General features: G+C 51.6%; 1 protein-coding gene across 2 annotated transcripts in view; it reads right to left on the bottom strand.

Moving 5' to 3' along the window:
* bcr (BCR activator of RhoGEF and GTPase) overlaps positions 1-20,288 on the bottom strand; it is a 61,483-nt gene that overhangs the window by 1,560 nt on the left and 39,635 nt on the right. For both annotated transcript variants that reach the window (XM_047045618.1, XM_047045617.1), the window contains exons 5-20: positions 18,738-18,845; positions 17,029-17,089; positions 16,719-16,771; positions 16,316-16,456; positions 11,187-11,308; positions 10,400-10,565; positions 10,146-10,265; positions 9,914-9,989; positions 9,671-9,775; positions 9,316-9,390; positions 8,777-8,874; positions 7,784-7,915; positions 4,469-4,528; positions 3,990-4,099; positions 2,786-2,925; positions 178-312 (exon numbers count right to left, since the gene is read on the bottom strand). In XM_047045618.1, the coding sequence (XP_046901574.1) occupies positions 178-312; positions 2,786-2,925; positions 3,990-4,099; positions 4,469-4,528; positions 7,784-7,915; positions 8,777-8,874; positions 9,316-9,390; positions 9,671-9,775; positions 9,914-9,989; positions 10,146-10,265; positions 10,400-10,565; positions 11,187-11,308; positions 16,316-16,456; positions 16,719-16,771; positions 17,029-17,089; positions 18,738-18,845 (1,702 nt within the window). The remainder of the gene's footprint in view (positions 1-177; positions 313-2,785; positions 2,926-3,989; positions 4,100-4,468; positions 4,529-7,783; positions 7,916-8,776; positions 8,875-9,315; positions 9,391-9,670; positions 9,776-9,913; positions 9,990-10,145; positions 10,266-10,399; positions 10,566-11,186; positions 11,309-16,315; positions 16,457-16,718; positions 16,772-17,028; positions 17,090-18,737; positions 18,846-20,288) is intronic.

Raw genomic sequence — 20,288 nt, 5'->3', positions numbered from 1 at the left:
TGTGTCCTTGGGCAAGGCACTTCACCCTACTTGCCTCAGGGGAAATGTCCCTGTACTTACCGTAAGTCACTCTGGATAAAAGCGTCTGCTAAATGACTAAATGTAAATGTAAACACACAGTCCCAATGATGGAGATTGTGATGATGATGAAGATGATGAGGTAGGAGGCACTGTTACCTATGCCTCCAGCAAAGTTGGGGTAGAGATCGTCTGTGAAGAGGGGTTCTGGAAGTTCTCTGAAGTAAAGCTTCAGGGTCCCGGCGATAGCGTTAACGTCCATCTCGCTCATCATCACAGACACGTCCTTGTTATCTAGAGGGAGGGGGGACAGGAAGTGCAGGTCAGAGACCCAGGAAGTGTCGCTACGGCAAGCACGGAGGTGAGGCCATTCAATTTGGATTGTCACAACAGGGCTTGGAGAGCCTTCAGCATGCTCCAGTCGGTTAGAGGACGGAAGAGCAAAAGAAACGTACAAATGCACACCCTCACACACCGGTGTTAGTTCTCAAACCGACAAAAACAAAACTCGAAAACAGTGAGGGAAAGGGTCACAAGTGCATTGCTCTCGTCAAACCAAAAATACCCATCGTCCCCAACAAAGGAGCAGCAAAACCTTTGGTTCACCTGAGGAACACATCATCATAGTAAGTCTTTTCTGAGTCATGTAACACGGGTACACATGTACATACATACAGTGCCCTCCAAAAGTATTGGAACAGTGAGGCGAATTCCTTTATTTTTGCTGTAGACTGAAAACATTTGGGCTTGACATCAAACGATGAATGTGAAACCAGAGATCAACGTTTCAGCTTTTATTTCCAGGTATTTACATCAGGATCTGATGCACAAATTAGAAAATATCACCTTTTTGTTCGAACCCACCCATTTGTCACGTGAGCAAAAGTATTGGAACATGTGACTGACAGGTGTGTTTTGTTGCCCAGATGTGTCCTATTACATACATTATTCAATCAATAAATACCACTGAATGTCTACACTCAGGTTCAGATTGGGTAAGATAGGTTTTGTCTATGCAGACTGTATTCAGAGGTGAAAACAACATGAAAACCAGAGCGCTGTCTTTGGGTGAAAAACAAGCAATTGTGAGTCTTAGAGAAGATGGAAAATCAATCAGAGCCATTGCAGAAACATTGGCCATAGCCAGTACAACCATTTGGAATGTCCTGAAGAAGAAGAAAACTACTGGTGTACTAAGTAACAGACGTCGAACAGGTAGACCAAGGAAAACATCAGCAGTTGATGACAGAAACATTGTAAGAGCTGTAAAGAAAGACCCTAAAACAACTGTTAGTGAGATCAGCAACAACCTCCAGATGGCAGGAGTGAAGGTATCACTATCTACTGTTCGCAGAAGACTTCATGAACAAAAGTACAAGGGCTACACCAGAAGATGCAAACCACTCATTAGCAAGAAGAATAGGAAGGCCAGGCTGGAATTTGCCAAAAAGTACAGAGATGAACCTCAAAAATTCTGGGACAAAGTTTTATGGACTGATGAGACAAAGATTAACTTTTACCAAAGTGATGGAAAGGCTAAAGTTTGGAGAAAGAAAGGAACTGCTCATGATCCCAAACACACAAGCTCATCTGTGAAACACGGTGGAGGTAATGTCATGGCTTGGGCTTGCATGGCTTCTTCTGGGACGGGCTCATTAATCTTCATTGAGGATGTAACACATGATGGCAGCAGCAAAATGAACTCGGAAGTCTACAGAAACATTTTGTCTGCCAATTTAAGGAAAGATGCAACCAAACTGATTGGCAGAGCCTTCATCATGCAGCAAGATAACGACCCAAAACACACTGCCAAAACAACAAAGGAGTTCATCAGGGGCAAGAAATGGAAGGTATTAGACTGGCCAAGTCAATCTCCAGACTTAAACCCTATAGAGCATGCATTTTACCTGCTTAAGAGGAGACTGAAGGGAGGAACCCCACAAAACAAACAACAACTGAAAGAGGCTGCAGTGAAAGCCTGGAAAAGCATCAAAAAGGAAGAATGCAAAAGTTTGGTGACGTCAATGGGTCACAGACTTGCTGCAGTTATTGAAAGCAAAGGATTTGCAACTAAATATTAAGTCTTATTCACTTAAATATGTTTTAAGTATATCTGTTCCAATACTTTTGATCACATGACAAATGGGTGGATTCAAACAAAATGTGATATTTTCTTAGTTGTGCATCAGATCCTGATGTAAATACCTGGAAATAAAAGCTGAAACGTTGATCTCTGGTCTCACGTTCATTATTTGATGTCAAGCCCAAATGTTTTCAGTCTACAGCAAAAATAAAGGAATTCGCCTCACTGTTCCAATACTTTTGGAGGGCACTGTACATATCATTGAATACCTAATACTTTTTATTGGCTATATAAATATATCACATTAATTTGCTTAAGCTGACTATGTGCACTGAAAGCAAAATCCATTAAATAAAAACAAAGTACATCAAAGAGTAACGGGTACAGCCATTCTTTCATTTCCACTGCTATTTCCCCGTTAACTTTGGGTGTGGGGGGGAGCAGGAGAGCAGTTAGTGGGGATATTGTCTGGGGCTGCTGTTGTGGGTTCATTTGTTGTATTTTGAATTGTTTTATGTGGTATTTTAATGGTGTTTTTGGGATTTTATGTATCCCACAACAGTTTTGATGCTGGTCTTGCTGCAGAACATATGGCCCCTTTGGGGACAAATCAATCAATAAATGAATATAGCAGGAGGAGAGCATGGGAGGGTTAGGGTGGGAGTGCGGACGTGTTCCACTCACTGGTGTCGAAGGCAGCCTTCAGGGCCTGGATGTCTGTGGCCACCCCAGACACCCTGTAGATGCCCACCTCCTCCATCCCCCGTCGCTCAATCTCCTCCAGGCACTGTCTCACGATGTAGGGCACCTTGGAGCGCTCCCGTCTACATGGGAGGGGGGGGGAAACACCCATAGGTGAGCATATAGATAGATACTTTTTAATCCCGTGGGGAAATTCAGGTGTCTCTCACAGCTCTCATACCAACAACAACCACGGTCGATATGTACAGACAACGCGATACAATACAAACAGACAACACAACGAGGCCATTTACAGAGTAGATCGGATGCAGTGCAAAACGTAGGACGTAGGGTGCTGAGCTGCATGCAAGCACACGCACAATATTGTGTCGAATAGTTGACCGAGGAACTATTCTATTGTACGTTACAGCAGATGTAGAAGGCTTGACGTGTTAAGAGTCATTTCCACGTCAGTAACAGTGTTGACAAGGCCACAAGATCATTAAACGTTTGCTGTCCATTTCAATGGTGAAACGCACATCAATTGTTTTTTGTGTCTGGTTGCTGTGCCAGCATGGAAAAGGGATTATGTGCTGAAGAACCTGGCAACCATGTGTCCGTGTAAAAGCTTGTAAGTGGTCTGTGTTGGTGTTATTGCTAACATGTTGTCTCCCTCATCTTCTGCCGTTAAACCTATTAGGACACTCATTAGAACCAATCCTCATTACTGTCACTCACACAAACCACCACTGGCCATAAAACACCCAATTAATCCAGTAACACACACACTCGCTACACACACAATTCTCCCTATCCTACAAACTCACCGTCACACAAACACATTCACACACCATCGCTCACCCAAACCCTAACGCTGCTTTCTCGTGACTTACGCTGCCACATTTGATTCCCATGCAGTGTTTTAGAAGAGTCCAGAGCCACTTCATCCAACTCCCCTTTCTCTTTCCCTCTCTCCTTTCCACTCCTCTCTCCTTTTCCACTCGTCTCTCATCCCCCCCCCCCCCCCCCCCCCCCACCCCCTCCACCCTTCGTCAGCATTCTCCCTGGATGTGAGATCAGCCCGTCACATTCGCTCGGCTCACTACAGCCTTCACCGGCCGGCGTGGGGACTCCCGTCTCCATGGTAACGGGCCAGATGGTCAAGACGGCGATCGGCGTTTCAGAACAAATCGTCCAGACGACTCACTTTGTCACCGTGGAGATCTTGATGCCGAAAACGCCCATCGGTTTCCGTGAGGGCATCCTCTTCAGGCTAAACTCCCGGCTGGTGAACTTCATCGAGAGCTTCACCTCAATCTGGGGGAGGTGAAGAGGGGGCACAGGGTTGACACTCATACATACATACACGTTTCATTTTGTTGGACATTCTCGACATTTTCAGTGTTCATCGTGTTGAAATGTTCCCTGTGAGCACCTTCCCACCAAAGTCAAATCCCTCGTTTGTGACCACTTACTTGGCGATGAAACTCTAATCCGGACACACACAGAAGTCAGTGCAGGCACACGCATCCACAAGTGCACCCACTCACAGATACAAACAAATACACAAACACCCCCCGCACGCCCTTCTGCTCCTCCCACACACACACACACACACACACACACACACACACACACACACACACACACACACACACACACACACACCTGCACAAACATACTTACGCCGTTCATGGGGACCACTGTTCTCTGCCAGTCTTTGCCTTGGAGCGTCTGTGGGTCCAGCTGGTAGGCAAAACAAACAAACAAACACATGAATGACCGTCCACCGCATACAGTCCAGTAACCCATACTGAACCCTTTCGCGACTCCCGTGTTCCACATGCAGCGTCGTCTTTGAAGTGACTTATTAGAGGTGAAGGCAAACGAAAGTTGGAACTGCCGTCCCCCCCATGGATGACTTTCGCTGGTCGTCTGGTCCGGTGAGTGCAGGTCGTGCAGCTCAGTCCGTCCAGCCCCTGAACATGACCTCCCCCCATGCTCTAAGCGGAGTCCTATCGGGTCAGGTGCAGCTCTGAATCACGACACGGGACTTGCCCACGTCATCCACTGATGGACGTAGACAGGTGTGTGTGTGAGTATGACATAGGGGTGGGTTGGGGATGGTAAGGGGGAGGTGGCTGAGTGGGAGGGGGGGGGGGGGGGGGGTTGGTAGAAGAATAAGGGAAGGCTTGTCGGAGGTGTCAAAGCATCTACTCTCACACACACACACACACACACACACTGTCATGAAGGTCATCTCGACAGGCACAACTACACATAGAAGCAGGGGGGAAAAACATCTCTCTATGCAAACCTAGGACAAAAGGGCTTGACATATGGCTGCCCACAAAACCAAAAAGTCCTGGCAGTGACTGTTCAGTACAGGCACATCATGTTTCTATGCCAGCTTACGCTACGCAGCTCACAAAAGTAGCACCACACACACACAAACGTCCAAGGGTCCCTCCCCTTTCCTCCACCTTCTCCCCTTCGTCCTGGGGAGGCACCTGGGGTCGCTGGGCCTCTCGATGTGTGGGTCCCCGTCTCTCAGTCTTGCAGGACGGTTCCTATACAGACACAGTTCTCGCTACTCCTCACGCCAATTACCCGGAGCGACGGACGAATGTGCGCGCGTTTGACTGGCTGGCCCAGTCACACACGGGCACACGCGCACCTGTGTTGTCGTGCTGTCGGACCCACTTTCTCTGCTCCCCCTCTGCTCGTTTCTCCTCCTCCCCTGGCCAGGCGCCTCCCTCCTTCCTCCGCTCCTCCGCTGTTTGCTCCCTCTCCCCGTCACTCCGGTTAGTCACAGCTAATCCCCCTGTCTTAAGGTAGCTTTGGTCTAAACTGTGAAATGCACCGTCACCCCTCCTCCCATCGCCAGCCTCTTCACGCTCTACCCAGGCGCCTCCGTCTAAACCCTAGGTTGACGACGTCCAAAACAAACAAACAAACAAACACACACACAGCCACACACACATATTTAGGCAAACACACACACAGACACACAAACAAACATGCATGCACTCCTCCCCCCCCCCCCCCCCCCCCCCTCCAGACACACACACAAACACTCACACACAAACAAACATACAGCAAGGCCAGCGAGTTGAGCCCAGAGCGTCGGATTCCAACCCTCAGGAAAGACTGTGAGCACGAGGAACGCTGATCTGAATCATCTGCTGGGACTTACATAATAAGCCGCTCAGCTTTCAACGACGTGTGTGAATTTCTGTTTGGGTGAATTTGTGTGTGTGTGTGTGTTTGTGTGCGTTGTGAAGCTAGATGTGAAACACTAAGGCTTCATGGGTACAGTCCATACCACCCAGAGAGGATCATGGGAGAGTGTAGAGTCGATAAACACGTGGTGTGTACCGCAAAGCAGGATGATCCTGCTACACGGCTTCTCACAGCTTTGGGAGGGTTTGTTCTGGCAGCCGTCCGCAGACCAATCATCTGGGTTTTATTTGGGCTTCTTCCAAAATGCAGCCTTCCTTATTCACTTCCTGTTATGACTTCCCTGCTCTAAAATTGGATTTTCCGTCCGAGCTATGAAGGGAGGCCTATATTCCAGCAGGAGGAGAGGACAACACACGGCATTCTACACTGCATTACATCTTACATTTACATTACATTTAGTCATTTAGCAGACGCTCTTATCCAGAGCGACTTACAGTAAGTACAGGGACATTCCCCCTGAGGCAAGTAGGGTGAAGTGCCTTGCCCAAGGACACAACGTCATTTGGCACGGCGGGGAATCGATCTGGCAACCTTCTGATTACTAGCCCGACTCCCTCACCGCTCAGCCATCTGACTCCACACATCTTGTACATTTGTATTTTTACATTGTAATTTACGGCAACTTATAATTAATTTTATTGTATATTATACTTAGTACTGCAAGTTTATGTACCCTTAGTATAGATATCCCACATATTTCCTATGTGTTTATTGTATGCACCTTCCTGCCAAAGCAAATTCCTTGTCTGTGAAAACTTTCATGGCGCATAAATCCCATTCTGATTCTGCAGGTACTTTGACCACCACTAGAGGGGGTTGTAGGTCCATTTTTCAGTTGACAGACAACAAAAGATAAGGAAAACTACATCCAGCTCTGGCTTTCAGAAGGAGTACACGTGCTTGCACACACACACACCTGGTATGATGTCGAAGAGATGAGGGGAAGGAGATGAGGACACCAATAGAGGGGGAAGCAGTGACAGTAGGGTTCAAAGCCCAAGACGTCAACCAGATAAAAGCAGAAAGTCGAACCAAGACCTTTAACAAGGCCTGCCTCTGTCCTTCAAATCTAGTAGTTACACACACACTTACACACTTACACACACCCCCCCACACGCACACTACATCTGCAGAAGCAAGGTCACCATGGAGACAGGGTTGCCAGATCTGAGCGCCAGCCCCAGGGTCTGTCGAGGCCCTATGAAGGACATGACATTTACAGGAAGCTATGAATTATGGGTACTATCAAGACGGCCACAGGAAGTCCTGGTACTTTCGCTTTTCCAGATAACCTGCTCTCTTAAAAGGGTTGACAGTCTGAAAGCAAGGATCACTTTCATCTCCTGTTACCAGACCGACCACATCTGTTTCTTCAAATGAAAATGAATAGATAACCAATGATGGGATCATGTACAGTATATTAAGGTTTGGGATGCATCGTGTACACACAGTGAGGACTGTGTTGTGGCCGTCGCTATGCAGACGGTCAAATCTTGAGACTGAAGTTTATGGGGAGATGTACAAGACAAGAAAAGACCCAGGTCGAGCTGCTGTATGAACTGTGCCAGTAACTGTGCACTCATCTCAAAAGAGAACCCTTCATCGCTGGAACTGTGTTCATCGTGACATCACACTGCAGTCCCGCAATGATGACATCACCGCACGCTGCAGCGATGGTCTAACAGCATGACGACGACGGCGATGACTTGCATGCGGTGAGGGCCGTGCGCAGGTGAGGAACATTGTTGACATCCTTACCGGTATCTGTCCTTTGCCCATGATGTGGTCTGTGCCGTCACCATCCTCCTTGTTGGGCTTGCTCTTGTTGTAGCTCTTCTCATAGCAGAGGAGCCTCAGGGTCTGCGAGCCCTCCAGTTCAATCTCAAACTCCTACAGAGCGCACAAGAACACATGTCATCGAGATCGTATCGCGCAACCGAAAATCATTTGAATTCAGAGAATGGTGACAGCGTTGGCACACAAGTGTTTCCCCCCTTGGCATTGAGATCTTTTGCTCTGTGGTGTGTGCCTTCCTGCTTGAAGCGCGAGCTCCAACACAAAACACAGGCCTCGCTAAAGCCTCGTTCAAACCTCCGTGGTAACGACAAACACACGACTCATAACAAAGTGCACAGCTGAGCTAAATCCTCTTGAATTATTAACCAGAACACACCAGATAGAACACACACATCCATTTGCTGGACGGGGCGGGGTGGGGGGTGTGTTGCTGGGCAACAACACGCACCGTTAGCATTTGCAACGCCATGAGTCATCACCGGCAGCTACTCGTTAGCCGTGCGCCGTTTCCACGTTGGTGAGCAAAGTTGTTAGTCAACCGCCGGGCCAGTGGAAGCTTTCTACAGCAGATGAGCAGACTCTGCTGATTGTGTCTGAGTGGTGTGTGTGTGTGTGTTCATGTGTATTTTTGTTAGGGCAAAGTTCATTTGGGTTTAGTTTCGAATCGAAAGTATTGAGCTTGGTTTACCCCTGGACTTAACGTAGCTTTTCAGGTAGTCTAGTAGCCACGTCGTATCGCTGTGTGTGTGTGTGTGTGTGTGTGTGCTGACAGGGGAAACAGCTGCATCGCTGTCAGGCCTCTGCTGTTTCTCAGCAAGTTACTTAATCACACACACACACACACCGACCCTCGTTAAGATGTCGTTACATCATAAGTACCAGATGCGATGCCCTCTGAACATACACTGAAGCACTATGCACATACACAAACACACGCGCAATCAAGCCTCTCACCTCGTTCCATTTGGGTTCCGTGGTGTAGCGGTAAACTCTCGTCTTGGCCTTGTTCGCAAAGTAGCCAAAGGAGTCGATCTCCAGTGCGCAATAGAGATCTGGGAGAGGAGACAGGAGACTGTACAAATCAGACACACGCACACAGTCTCCTTAATAGAAATCAGGGTAGGGGGGGGGGGGGGGGGGGGTGTCAAGATCATACACACACTCTATGGTTGGCCTCTGCCACCTGACCCTGAATGAACCAATCACACTAAGGACTCGAAAAACGCACATGAAGGGCACGCAAGGCGTTGACATAGTAACACGTCACAGCGTTGGGCAAGTACACATGACACACTATCCCTGTATCGAGGCGAAATCATTTGACACTCTTTGCCGTCTATGGCGGGGGCCTGCACAGGGGCCGCGTTGAGAATTGCAACCGTGGTTAGAGTGCTAAGTTCAAGGGATGGAGTGAAAAGCGCTGCAGAAGGGCCTTGATGGGGGGAGAGGGGTCGGGTGCTTTCAGTGGAGGGAGGGGGGGGGGGGTGACTCACTCAGGCTCTGCTTGAGGCCGGAGGCCGAGTGGACGATTACATTCAGGAACCCGTGGAGGCCGGGGGACTCGTCATCTGGAACAACAGAGCAGGAGAGAGAGACAGAGAGAGACCAAGAGAGAGAGAGAGAGAGAGAGAGAGAGAGAGAGAGAGACAGGGGCTCAGAGAGAGAGAGAGAGAGAGAGAGAGATAGAGAGAGACATAGAGACACAGAGGAGAGAGAGAGAGAGAGCAGAGAGAGAGAGAGACATAGAGACACAGAGACACAGAGAGACAGGGTCTCAGACTTTGTGTTTGTGTCGGAGCAGAGTCAGACAGGACGGAGCACCTGCCCCCAGGCCGGGTGAACCTGTACCTTCTTTGTTGACGGTGAGGGGGATGTGGTGGACCGTCTGCAGCTTCACACACGAGCTAGTCAGCATCTGCAGCTCCGGGGACGTCAGAGACACGCTCTTTAAACCTGCACGTTCAAAAGGGGAGGGTCAACCGCAGCGTGTGAGAGCGCGCATGTGCGTGAGTGTACGTCTGTGTGTGTGTGTGCGTGGGGGGGGGGGGGGGGGTGTGTGCGTGTGCGTGCGCGTGGTCAAGAGACACCCACATTTCTTCTGCTGCTCTCGGATCATCTCTTTCCACTCCGCCCTCTCGTAGTCGGACGACATCAGGAACGTGTAGCTCTGCAAGCGACGGCAAAACGTCGAAACAAACGACATAACGCAACGTGAAAACAACCCGCGCACACAGCGACGCACCCAGAGCCCGACACGATGAGTGAACGACGGTCACGATGAGGAAGGCGATGGTACCGGACCCACGATGAAGAGAGGCCCTACCTTGCCGTTCCGGTTGTGGACCCTGAGGGCCATGCTGGGGGACGTGAGCAGCAGGAGGGACTCCTGCTCCGACAGCTTCTTCTTCAGCCTGTCGATGACCTTTGACCCCTTGTTGGCTCTCTGGGGGGGGGGTCAACGACAGAGGAGACGAATGGGGGGGGTGAGAATGTGTGTGTTCGTGTGTGCGTGCGTGCGTTCATAACTGTGAGAGTGTGTGCGTGCTCATGTACTTGATAGTGTGTGTGTGTGTGTACCTTCTCTCTCTGGATCTCACTCTTCAGATGGGAGATCTTGACCTTCATGGCATCCAGCTCCTCGTCGGGCACCTGGGGGATGGACAGAGGCTCCGCCTCCTCGCCACTCTGGAAGGACAGGTCTGAGAGAGGGATGTACCACTTCGAGTCATACTGCTGGCTCTTCCTGTAGAGGGAAAGGGGGGAGAGAGAGAGAGAGGGAGAGAAGGAGAAAGAGACAAAGTAACACGCATTGAAATGTTGAGTAGATTCTGAAACACAGGGTTGAAATAGTCAAACACAGGTAGACAGACATATAAAAAGACGGACAGGCAGACAGACAGGCAGACAGACAGACAGACAGGCAGAAACAGACAGAGAGACAGGCAGACAGACAGGCAGAGACAGACAACCAGGCAGACAGAGACAGACAGACAGACAGACAGACAGACAGACAGACAGACAGACAGACAGACAGACAGGCAGACAGAGACAGACAGACAGACGGACAGGCAGACAAGCAGAGACAGACAGACAGAGACAGACAGACAGACAGAGACAGACAGACAGACAGACAGACAGAGACAGACAGATAGGCAGACAGAGACAGACAGACAGACAGATAGGCAGACAGAGACAGACAGGCAGACAGAAAGGCAGAAACAGACAGACAGACAGGCAGACAGAGACAGACAGACAGACAGACAGACAGACAGACAGGCAGAGACAGACAGACAGGCAGACACAGACAGACAGACAGACAGATAGGCAGACAGAGACAGACAGGCAGACAGACAGACAGGCTCACCCTCCGATCTGCTTCTTGAGCTTGGCGCAGAGCAGCAGGTCGGTGAAGAGGAAGACGTGACGAAGCTTCCTGGCTCCCTCCACCATCTCCACCATGAAGCTGTCTTTCAGCAGCTGACGGTTCTGCACACACACACACACACACGGACACACACATCCAAAGTGAGACAGAGGCACGATTGGTTTTCCCCTCCAAACTCATCAACTTCTGGCACTTTCAGTGGTGTGTGTGCCCTGTAATACGGGCTAACACCAGGAGGGGGCAGTCATGCCCTTTTCACTCCAAAGATGAGGATTTAAGAGAAGAAGGGTAGAACAGAGGAAGGGACGAATGTCAGACCACAGAACACCACGTATTGTCCACGTCTAACCTCGAGACCTACAGATTTAGAGGAGAGTGTGCCTGCAGTCATGATCATACACAACGTCCACGACCACTGTCCAAACGAGCCGGCCTGTGTCTGAAGGCTGTCGTGGACGAGGTGATGTTTTGAACAAAAGCACACAGGCGATACGGGGGCAGAGCAGGTAAAGCCCACCCACAGGAAGTAGGACCCAGGCCACTCAATCCTGAGTGGGCGGGATCTGAGCTCAGTTCCAGCGCTGCTCACCGCAACGAATGGTGCCCTGCATAAGCCGGGCCTGAGGGGACGAGACACAGTAGAAGCACCCCCCCCTCGCACCTTCTCTCATTCCTCCTACCCCCCCCCCCCCTCTCCACACACACACAGACCCACTCCACCCCCGCCGTCTCCCGATACCGTCGCCGTGGCAGCAGGGCTGGAAGACATGACATCACAGCCTCTCCAAGCCAATCACAGTGCCCCCCCCCCCGTCACACACACACCGCACCACAAGCCCCCCCTCCCCCACCTCTCTCTCCCCTGCGGCGTCTCTCTCCTGAACGCTCAGTCGTTACCCTCTGCCGTAGCACCGCTGTGGAGGACAATATGCCGGTGTGTGCAGGCCTGTGTGTGTGTGTGCGAGGCACACAAGCACGCACGCCTAACAGGGTCTCCCCTGGCAAAATGCAGGGTGGGCCGGAACAGTCCGTGGGCGGCCGACCTTTCTGTGGCGTTGCAGACGCCCCCCCCCCCCCCCCCACACACACACACACACATGCACGCTCACACACACAAACTCTTCCTGAATGATCTACATTCAGAGCACGGTTCCCGAGCCAAGGATCTGAGACGGTTCTAATTCCCAACGGCGGATGTAATTATTCATTAGCCAGATAATGAAGCTTGCGATGGCAGTCTGTGATAGATAACTTCCAGGCGAGATGCTTCACATCCCCACCCGCCACTCCAAATCATCCCCCCGAAATACAAAAGAAACTTCAAGTCAATCGGGGGGGACGATGTCGCAATCTCTCGTTTGGTGACGTTTAGCCAATGACGCCACACGCGGCCGGGGCCACCAGTGATGACGTCATCACGGTGCGCCGGTGAGGGACTTGAGGGGGGTGTGTGGACGTGTCGTCCGTCCTCTCGACGGGCTCAGCTGGAGATTGACACCCCTGAACGATCCATCTCTCTCGCCGTCTGTGTTGCGGGGGCTCGACCTCGGGGGACGTTCTGGAACCGTGGCGCATGCCCTCTGTCTGTAAGCTAAGACGTCTGTTAGAAGAGGATTCCAGCCACCTTCCCCAATCCTGTTGGTCCTGGCTTGATGGGGGGGGGGGGGGGGGGGGGGGGGGTGGGTTGAGCCAATGGATTGAAAGCAGCCAAGTAGATCAGAGACAGATTCTCAGATTAGCCAGGTTTACAATCCTGAAAGTAGACCACCCACTGACACTGTGGCCCCTGGAGCACAGCTCGGTACAGTTAGAATGCGCTAGAAATATGAGAAAATCGCCCCCGCCTTGTTGCACGCGGTGGCTGGCGGAACCCCATCCCAATAACTGGATGACAAAGGAACTACATATCCCATAAGGGTGTGACAGGGCTCCACAATTCCAGTGATCTCACAACAGGGGGATAAGCCAGTTGAGAGGGATGACAGAATAACAGGCAGACATAGGATTTATAGCTCCTGTGTGTGTGTGTGCGTGTGTGTGTGTGTGTATAGGAGGTCCTTCTTACCTTCAGGAGAGGTAAGAGGATTGAAAACCCACGCCCACCCAAACCCCGGACACACTTGTCACTGGACATCATGCTTGATAGTCCTCAGCACTCAACAAAGTTGGATTGGAACACAATCAAATTAGGCCTCTCAACCAGGGGTTACCACGGCTACACTGACCAATAGACAGTAACCTAAGTAACCTGGTCTTATTGCCATAGACTGGAAGGTCTGAGAGACTAAATGCACAGATGGAGAGACAAGGACAGACATTTTATACCTGAACACACGACAGCGAGCCCCCTATATTAGAGTGTGAAATATTTACAAGATGGCCTCTTTTCTGCCCTCAAAAGAAGTGAGAGGTCTTTTAATAAACCAGCCGTCTCAGCGAATCAGACAACATTTTTTCTCTCCAAATGCTGCGGGCCTCTGAAAGAAATATGAGCAGCGTACGGCAGGTACTTCTTTAATGACGATCGCCGGCTGACCCAGCAACGGCACTAGAGAGAGCAGAGAGACCAGGGGAAGCCTGCCGATGGCGAAAAACAACAGTGAAATATTGACCGGTTTTGCGGAGGAGTCGCTAGGTGGGAGCAGAGTGGTTTGAGGGGAAAACATACATGACAGATATAGCTCCGTTTGGCTCCTGCACACTGACGCGTGAGTGCGGGTGAAGCAGGTGCGTACTCAAAGATGCCTCTTCAGGTGAGCGTGCATGAATGTGTGTGTTAAAAACAAACACGCGTGCACATCAGTATCAATGGGAGTGCACACGTGCATCAGCCTACCAGGCATGCCTACACACACATACATGCGTGGGTAGGCATGTAGCCCCCCCCCCACACACACACATCAGGAGCACATCTTTCCCAGAGGCAGACGAGAGCTGGGGAGGCAGGAGGCCTCATTTGCATTTTTAATTAAGCAGCTTCTGTCATAGAGCCCCCTCCCCATCTGGCTGGGCAGGGCCCCTAGGGGCCACTTGACAAGCCCCCCCCCTCCCCTCCTGCACAAATTCACTGCTGTACCTTCACCCCCACAGGTTATGATAATACTGTAGGACACCCCCCCCCCCGCCTTTACCACACACACAAGCCCCCAACCTTTGACTGACCTGCCGTCTCTTCTCAATTCCCAGTGCCTTATTTCATACAGAGGACCTGCGTACTTCTCACTGCTGCTTACCTTTACAGAGGACCTGCATACTTCTCACTGCTGCCTACCTTTACATAGAGTACCTGCATACTTCTCACTGCTGCCTACCTTTACATAGAGTACCTGCATACTTCTCACTACTGCCTACCTTTACATAGAGTACCTGCGTACTTCTCACTGCTGCCTTCCTTTACATAGAGTACCTGCATACTTCTCACTGCTGCCTTCCTTTACATAGAGGACCTGCGTACTTCGCACTCCTTCCGTCTTTTACCATCCTTGCAGACTTCCTCAATCCTACCTATTTTAACGTACAGTAACGGCACACTTCCTCACTGCTCAGGAAGGCTAACTGTGATTAGCTTCTTCACAGTATTTGCTCTCCAGCCTCCCTAGACCTCTAACATCAGAAACCATTAACAGCAACTTCAAGACCCACAGGCCGGACTGAGTTCGGTTCCAACCGGCACACGTCACCGTCGCCCTGGGCGTTATGGTAACTAGTTAGCAGCCTGTTATGGGCTCAGACGGTTAAAGAACCGTGTCTGTGAGGCTTCACTGGACGTGATGGTGGTGATTTTCCGATACAAAGTCAGACTGTCTGTATGAACGGCATCAGTCTCCGATCCAGGAGTACTCCTTCAGATCATCTGGATTGTATTTGTAAGGATTGATCCTTGACACCCAGAAACAGCCCCTGGGCTGCTTCCAGCCCTCGCCCGACCACCCCACCCCCTGCGCCCCACCCCCTGCGCCCCACCCCCTGCACCCCACCCCCTGCAGCCCCCCCCAACCCTCCTTGTTGATTTAGGCTGCTTTCAGGCGCTACTTTCATTTCATGTATCCTCCATCAATATTTGATGATCGGTGTGGTCTGGCACAGGCAGGGTTGCAAATGGGGCCGGTGGGGATAGGGGGAGAGGAAGGGGGAGAGGAAGGGGGGAGAGGAGGGGGGAGAGGAGGGGGGGGGAGGGAGGAGGGGAGGGGGGTGGGGTGGGGAAGGGAGGAGAGGAGAGGAGGGGGGAGAGGAGGGGGGAGAGGAAGGGGGAGAGGAAGGGGGGAGAGGAGGGGGGAGAGGAGGGGGGGGGGGAGGGAGGAGGTTGGGGAAGGGAGGAGAGGAGGGAGATGGGGGAAAAGTGGGGGGGGGGGGGGGAAGGGGGGGCAGCAGACAGGATAAGAGTCAAGAGGAGGTGTGGTACAGTAATGACCCCCCCCTCCACAACCCCCCCTCCCCTGCCTTCTAAATAATGAATGCCCACTCCCAACAGTAAGCGAGCTGTCGGCTCATTACAGGGCATTATCTCTGGCTGTGTACGCCACCTGCCAATCAAAGTGGGCCCTCCATTCACACGCCTCGACCACATGGTCTCCGGGGGAAACGTGGTGGGCTGGGAGGCGCGGCCTAGCGGGAGACAAGCCTCCACCACTGTGAGCAGACAGTGGGGCTGCACAGCAAGATTTGGTTATGACCATATATGGGCATAGAACCTGCTCGGTAGTGGAGAGCCCCTCTCTCTCGGGGTTGGCTGCGGTTCATGAAGAGGGTGACGCCCCGGGTCGTCTTACTGGTGTTGTGGGTGGTGGGGTCGTAGGTCGTGGTGCAGTGCAGCGCACACACGAGAGTCGCGTCACATCCCAACACCCACGTGACCTCGTGACCTAAGTATGGTCCTGGTCAGCCGCACGGTGGCCAAGGCAGGAGGGGGACTGTGTCGCGACACAAAAATCGGACCCCGCCCCCATTCACACACACCATGCCCCCACCCCCCTCCTTACCCTCGCAAAGCGCTTGCACCAACTGAAGTTTGACTGCTTGATTGAATAATCGATCCTTTTTTTTTTCAGCTCCAGCTGACTGATCGGTTTTATCCGTTCATTGATTGGCTGAAGCCTGTCGCCCCTCACCTCTCCCTTCTTGACGGTCATGGACTGGCGGCGAGGGGTGCTCTCCTCGTTGATGCTGGACAGGAAGTTCTGGGAGATGCGCAGGGCGTCCTGGAGGAGGGGGTGGTCGGGGTGGCTGGAGGGCGTGTGCTTCAGCAGGTCCTGAAGGAGAGCGATGCACACGCACACGCACACCGCCACACCCGCATGCCCGTACAAACACACACGCACAATACACACACACACACACACGCCGAACCACAAACACATGCAGACACACGGCACACATTCGCACAAACAGACGCGCACACGTTACTTGCACGGCCTAACGGCGAAGAACCGAGAGTTTCCTCGGGGAAATTCAAAAGACTGGAAAACTCTAAAAGTCCTACAAGTGCTTGATTGACGGGTTAGGACTACTCACGTGCAATACCAGGGTGCTGCGGGTGACGCGGTCCACCGGCTTGTAAAGCAGAGCTGAGAGAAGGAGAGAGCAGAAACACAGCCGTCACTTCCACTGGCCCCTGCCCGGTCAACACACACCGTCCCAAGCCCAAAAGCGAACGGCTGCGCGACCCAAATGGGATTGCAGGAGCGGGAGAACGACATACTGGGGGGGGGGGGGGGGGGGGGCATCCGCGCATGTGGAACGCTCGGGGCGTGTTGCGCTTGGGGCTTGGTGGAAGGTGCGTCTTTGGGGGAGCTGATCTCTGATCAGCGTCGTCGGTACTTACTCTCCAGGGAGTTCTTGGCGGACTGGTCCTTGCATTCCTTGGTGCTCCTTACCTTCAGGTTCTGTGGAGAGGGAGGGGGGGGGGGGGTTGTCAATAAAATAACAGTGAAAACCAAGCACACAATATTGGTGTCAATCATGCGTTGACCGTGTCCCCATTCTCATACTGTACGATAAACACTGTGGGGAGGAAACATGAATAAACCATGAGGAAATAATTACAAGAAAATGTCCCCAAGTGTTTTGTTTCAGAAATCTGGACATTTTAGTCTCACTACAATGTCAGCTCCTTCCACATTTAAATGCTGTACTCAGCACGTTCTCACACACACATACACACACACACACACACCCACAAACAGACAAACACACACACACATTCAGCTCAGGGAAAAAGAGGGGGGCAACGCATCGTTACATTGAACATTAAAAACGCCGAAAGATTGATCATCTGTGTCAAAGCCGTGGCGATCGTAAAGCCAACCACTGGCTTCTACTCAAAATGGAGACGGTTGCTCTCGTATTCTACGGAGAGAAGTATCATTTCTATTTCCATTTGAAGTTCGGTATATGAATGAAACACAACAAGAAAGGTGGCCTAAATCTCCGATAGGCTCATTTAACATGATCCGCCCTGTAGTCCAATAACCAACGAAGCGTCTCGTGTTAACCCTAACGCGACACCGCCTCGTCGCTGACGATGGTCCTAATGGCAGCTTTTACTGAACAGAAATGACAAAGCCCCAAGCCTGTTCTAGTGTTCTGGTTTTGGAGTACCGGTCATGGTTCTGTTACTGGAGGGCTCCGTCGTCTGTCTACACGAGACCTCGTTCCACAGGCCCTCAGACCCCCCCCCCCCCTGAGTCTCTCCTGGAACCACCTCTACCCCTAGACCCCTGAAGCTGTGTCGAGGAGGGGGGGGAGGGGGGGAGGGAGGACACGGAGGAGTAAAGGTCTTAGGGGATGGGGAAGATAAATGAATATATTGTCCCTGTCATGCTTCATTTGTTCATAGTTGAGACAGAGCATGGCAACTTACTCCAGGGGACTGGGGAAGCTGGCTGGGGGCTTGGGTAGGTATGAGGAACCCTAAAAACAACCCCATCCTCTCACCCCACACACACACCCAAATACTCGAGACGCAAACACACCCTACTTGCATCGCTAACACAATAGACAATTAGAGAGGAGGAACTGTCATCATCACGCCTCATAAAAAGCGAGCCCACAAGATTTCGGAGTTATTCTTTCCCTTTTCGACTGTTCGATTATACTCAATGCCGCCCAAGAAAAACCCAACAGAATGAAGAAGGCATGGAAGAGATCAAACACAGCTGCCTGACACACGCGCACAACAATTCACACGCGCCGACAAACACACGCGCATCCATCCGAATTCTCGCCCCTGGTCCTGTTGAGAGCAGTGAAACACAGTCAAGTAAGAGGGTGAGCGGGTAAGTGAGAGGTTGGTAGTCACAGACTTGGGACTGATTCCGTTTTTCCCGAAACTGCTAGTCACACTGCAAGTCACGGTGTTAAATCAACCCTCATATCCGGACCCCCCCCCCACCACCACCACCCGCCCGCCCCCCCAAGGATGAAGATGAAAGGACACAAACTGTGAAATAAAACACACCCACGCACACACACAAACACGTGCACATACACCCACAAACACGTGCATCATTCCGACGGCGAGGTTCCCGTTACCTCTGAGATCTCGGCAAACTGCGTGTTGGCCTGGCAGCACTTCTCGGCCGTCTCCACGGCGACCTCGTAGTTGTCCACGAAAGCCCTGTAAACTCCCAGCTGGCTGGCCTGGTAGCCGGAGAAGCAAGACGGACAAGACGACAAAAAGGCACAGTTACAAACCAACGTTTCCATCACCGCACGAGTGGGCCCGTGTGTGAGGTCATCTGACGGTATAGTGGGAAGTGAAAATGGGATGGAACCATGAGGAAATCATGACGAGAAAATGTCCCCGAGTGTTTTGTTCCAGAAATCTGGAGATCTTAGTCTCACTACAATGTCAGCTCCTTCCACATTTAAATGCCGTGCTCAGCACATTCTCACACACACACACACACACCCATACACACACCCACACCCAAACATACTCGTCGCCAACCAACGCAAAACGAACGGAAACAAACACAAGATCGCCCACAGACAGACTGGACATTGTCACCGCCACCGCGGGGACCCCCGTCCCGTTTCGGCGGTCGGTGCTCAGCCGGTGAGCAGGGCTGTTGCCATGGCAGCAGTATGGGGCCTCTCAGGGGAGACACACCAAGTAAGTTGTTAAAGCCAGTGGAAACGGCTGCTGTAAACAAAAAATATATATTTATCAACATATTTGTAGATCTGAGGCACATGTTTGACCTCCCTCGCCAGACTAACACCACCCAGCGGTGACGCCCATCCATCGCTACGGCGCTCTACAGACCAATCAATGCGGAGCGGGGGCCTGGAGTGTGTGACATTGAGAGGGGGCTACCGAGAGGAAAACGCTAACACACACACGGACGTATGCGAAAGCACCAACACAAGACACTCGACGCATCCCTAGAGAACAGACTGGAGGGCCACCGAACACAGGCCCAATATGGCTCTCTAATCAACCTTACTACAGGTCAATTAGCATACGCTCATGAATACGCAAATCTCTTATCTCTCTCCTTCTCGACTTGGTATTCCGTGTCGTCCCATTATCCCTCTGTCGACCTCTTTCCATCCCTCGCTTCTCTCTTCCCCCGCTATCTGCCCCGCCTGTCCGTCTGCTCCCCGCCCCCCTCTCTCTCTCCCGGCCTCCGTCTCCACTTCCGACGACGTCGTTCCCCGTGACGTCACCGTCCCAGAGATAGGCGTGACGATCCCAGCTGTGACCCCCCACTTCTGACCTCTGTCCGCACCTCGCGTGCCTCGGCGTCGCGCCATCGGAATCGATTCCGGCCCGTTACGAAAGCCATTAGACGGGAAGTCGAGAGAGTAATCCCCCCCCCCCAAGCCTGCTAGGCCATAACCAATCCTCCCAACAGTGGTCACACACACAATCAGCCAATCCGCAGGCAGAGAATAGAGTATGCGCCGTAGAGCCACTGTGTGACATGCTTAGCTCATGCTTAGCTTCTGCAAATATATTTACAGCATATATTGCATACACTTACGCCTATACATATATATATATATATATATATATATATATATACAGTGCCCTCCAAAAGTATTGGAACAGTGAGGCGAATTCCTTTATTTTTGCTG

This window comes from Hypomesus transpacificus, chromosome 22 (genome assembly GCF_021917145.1).
Source record: "Hypomesus transpacificus isolate Combined female chromosome 22, fHypTra1, whole genome shotgun sequence".
NCBI lineage: Eukaryota > Metazoa > Chordata > Actinopteri > Osmeriformes > Osmeridae > Hypomesus > Hypomesus transpacificus.
Note: the sequence above shows the minus strand (reverse complement) of the source record. Positions and strands in the feature narration are given on the sequence as shown.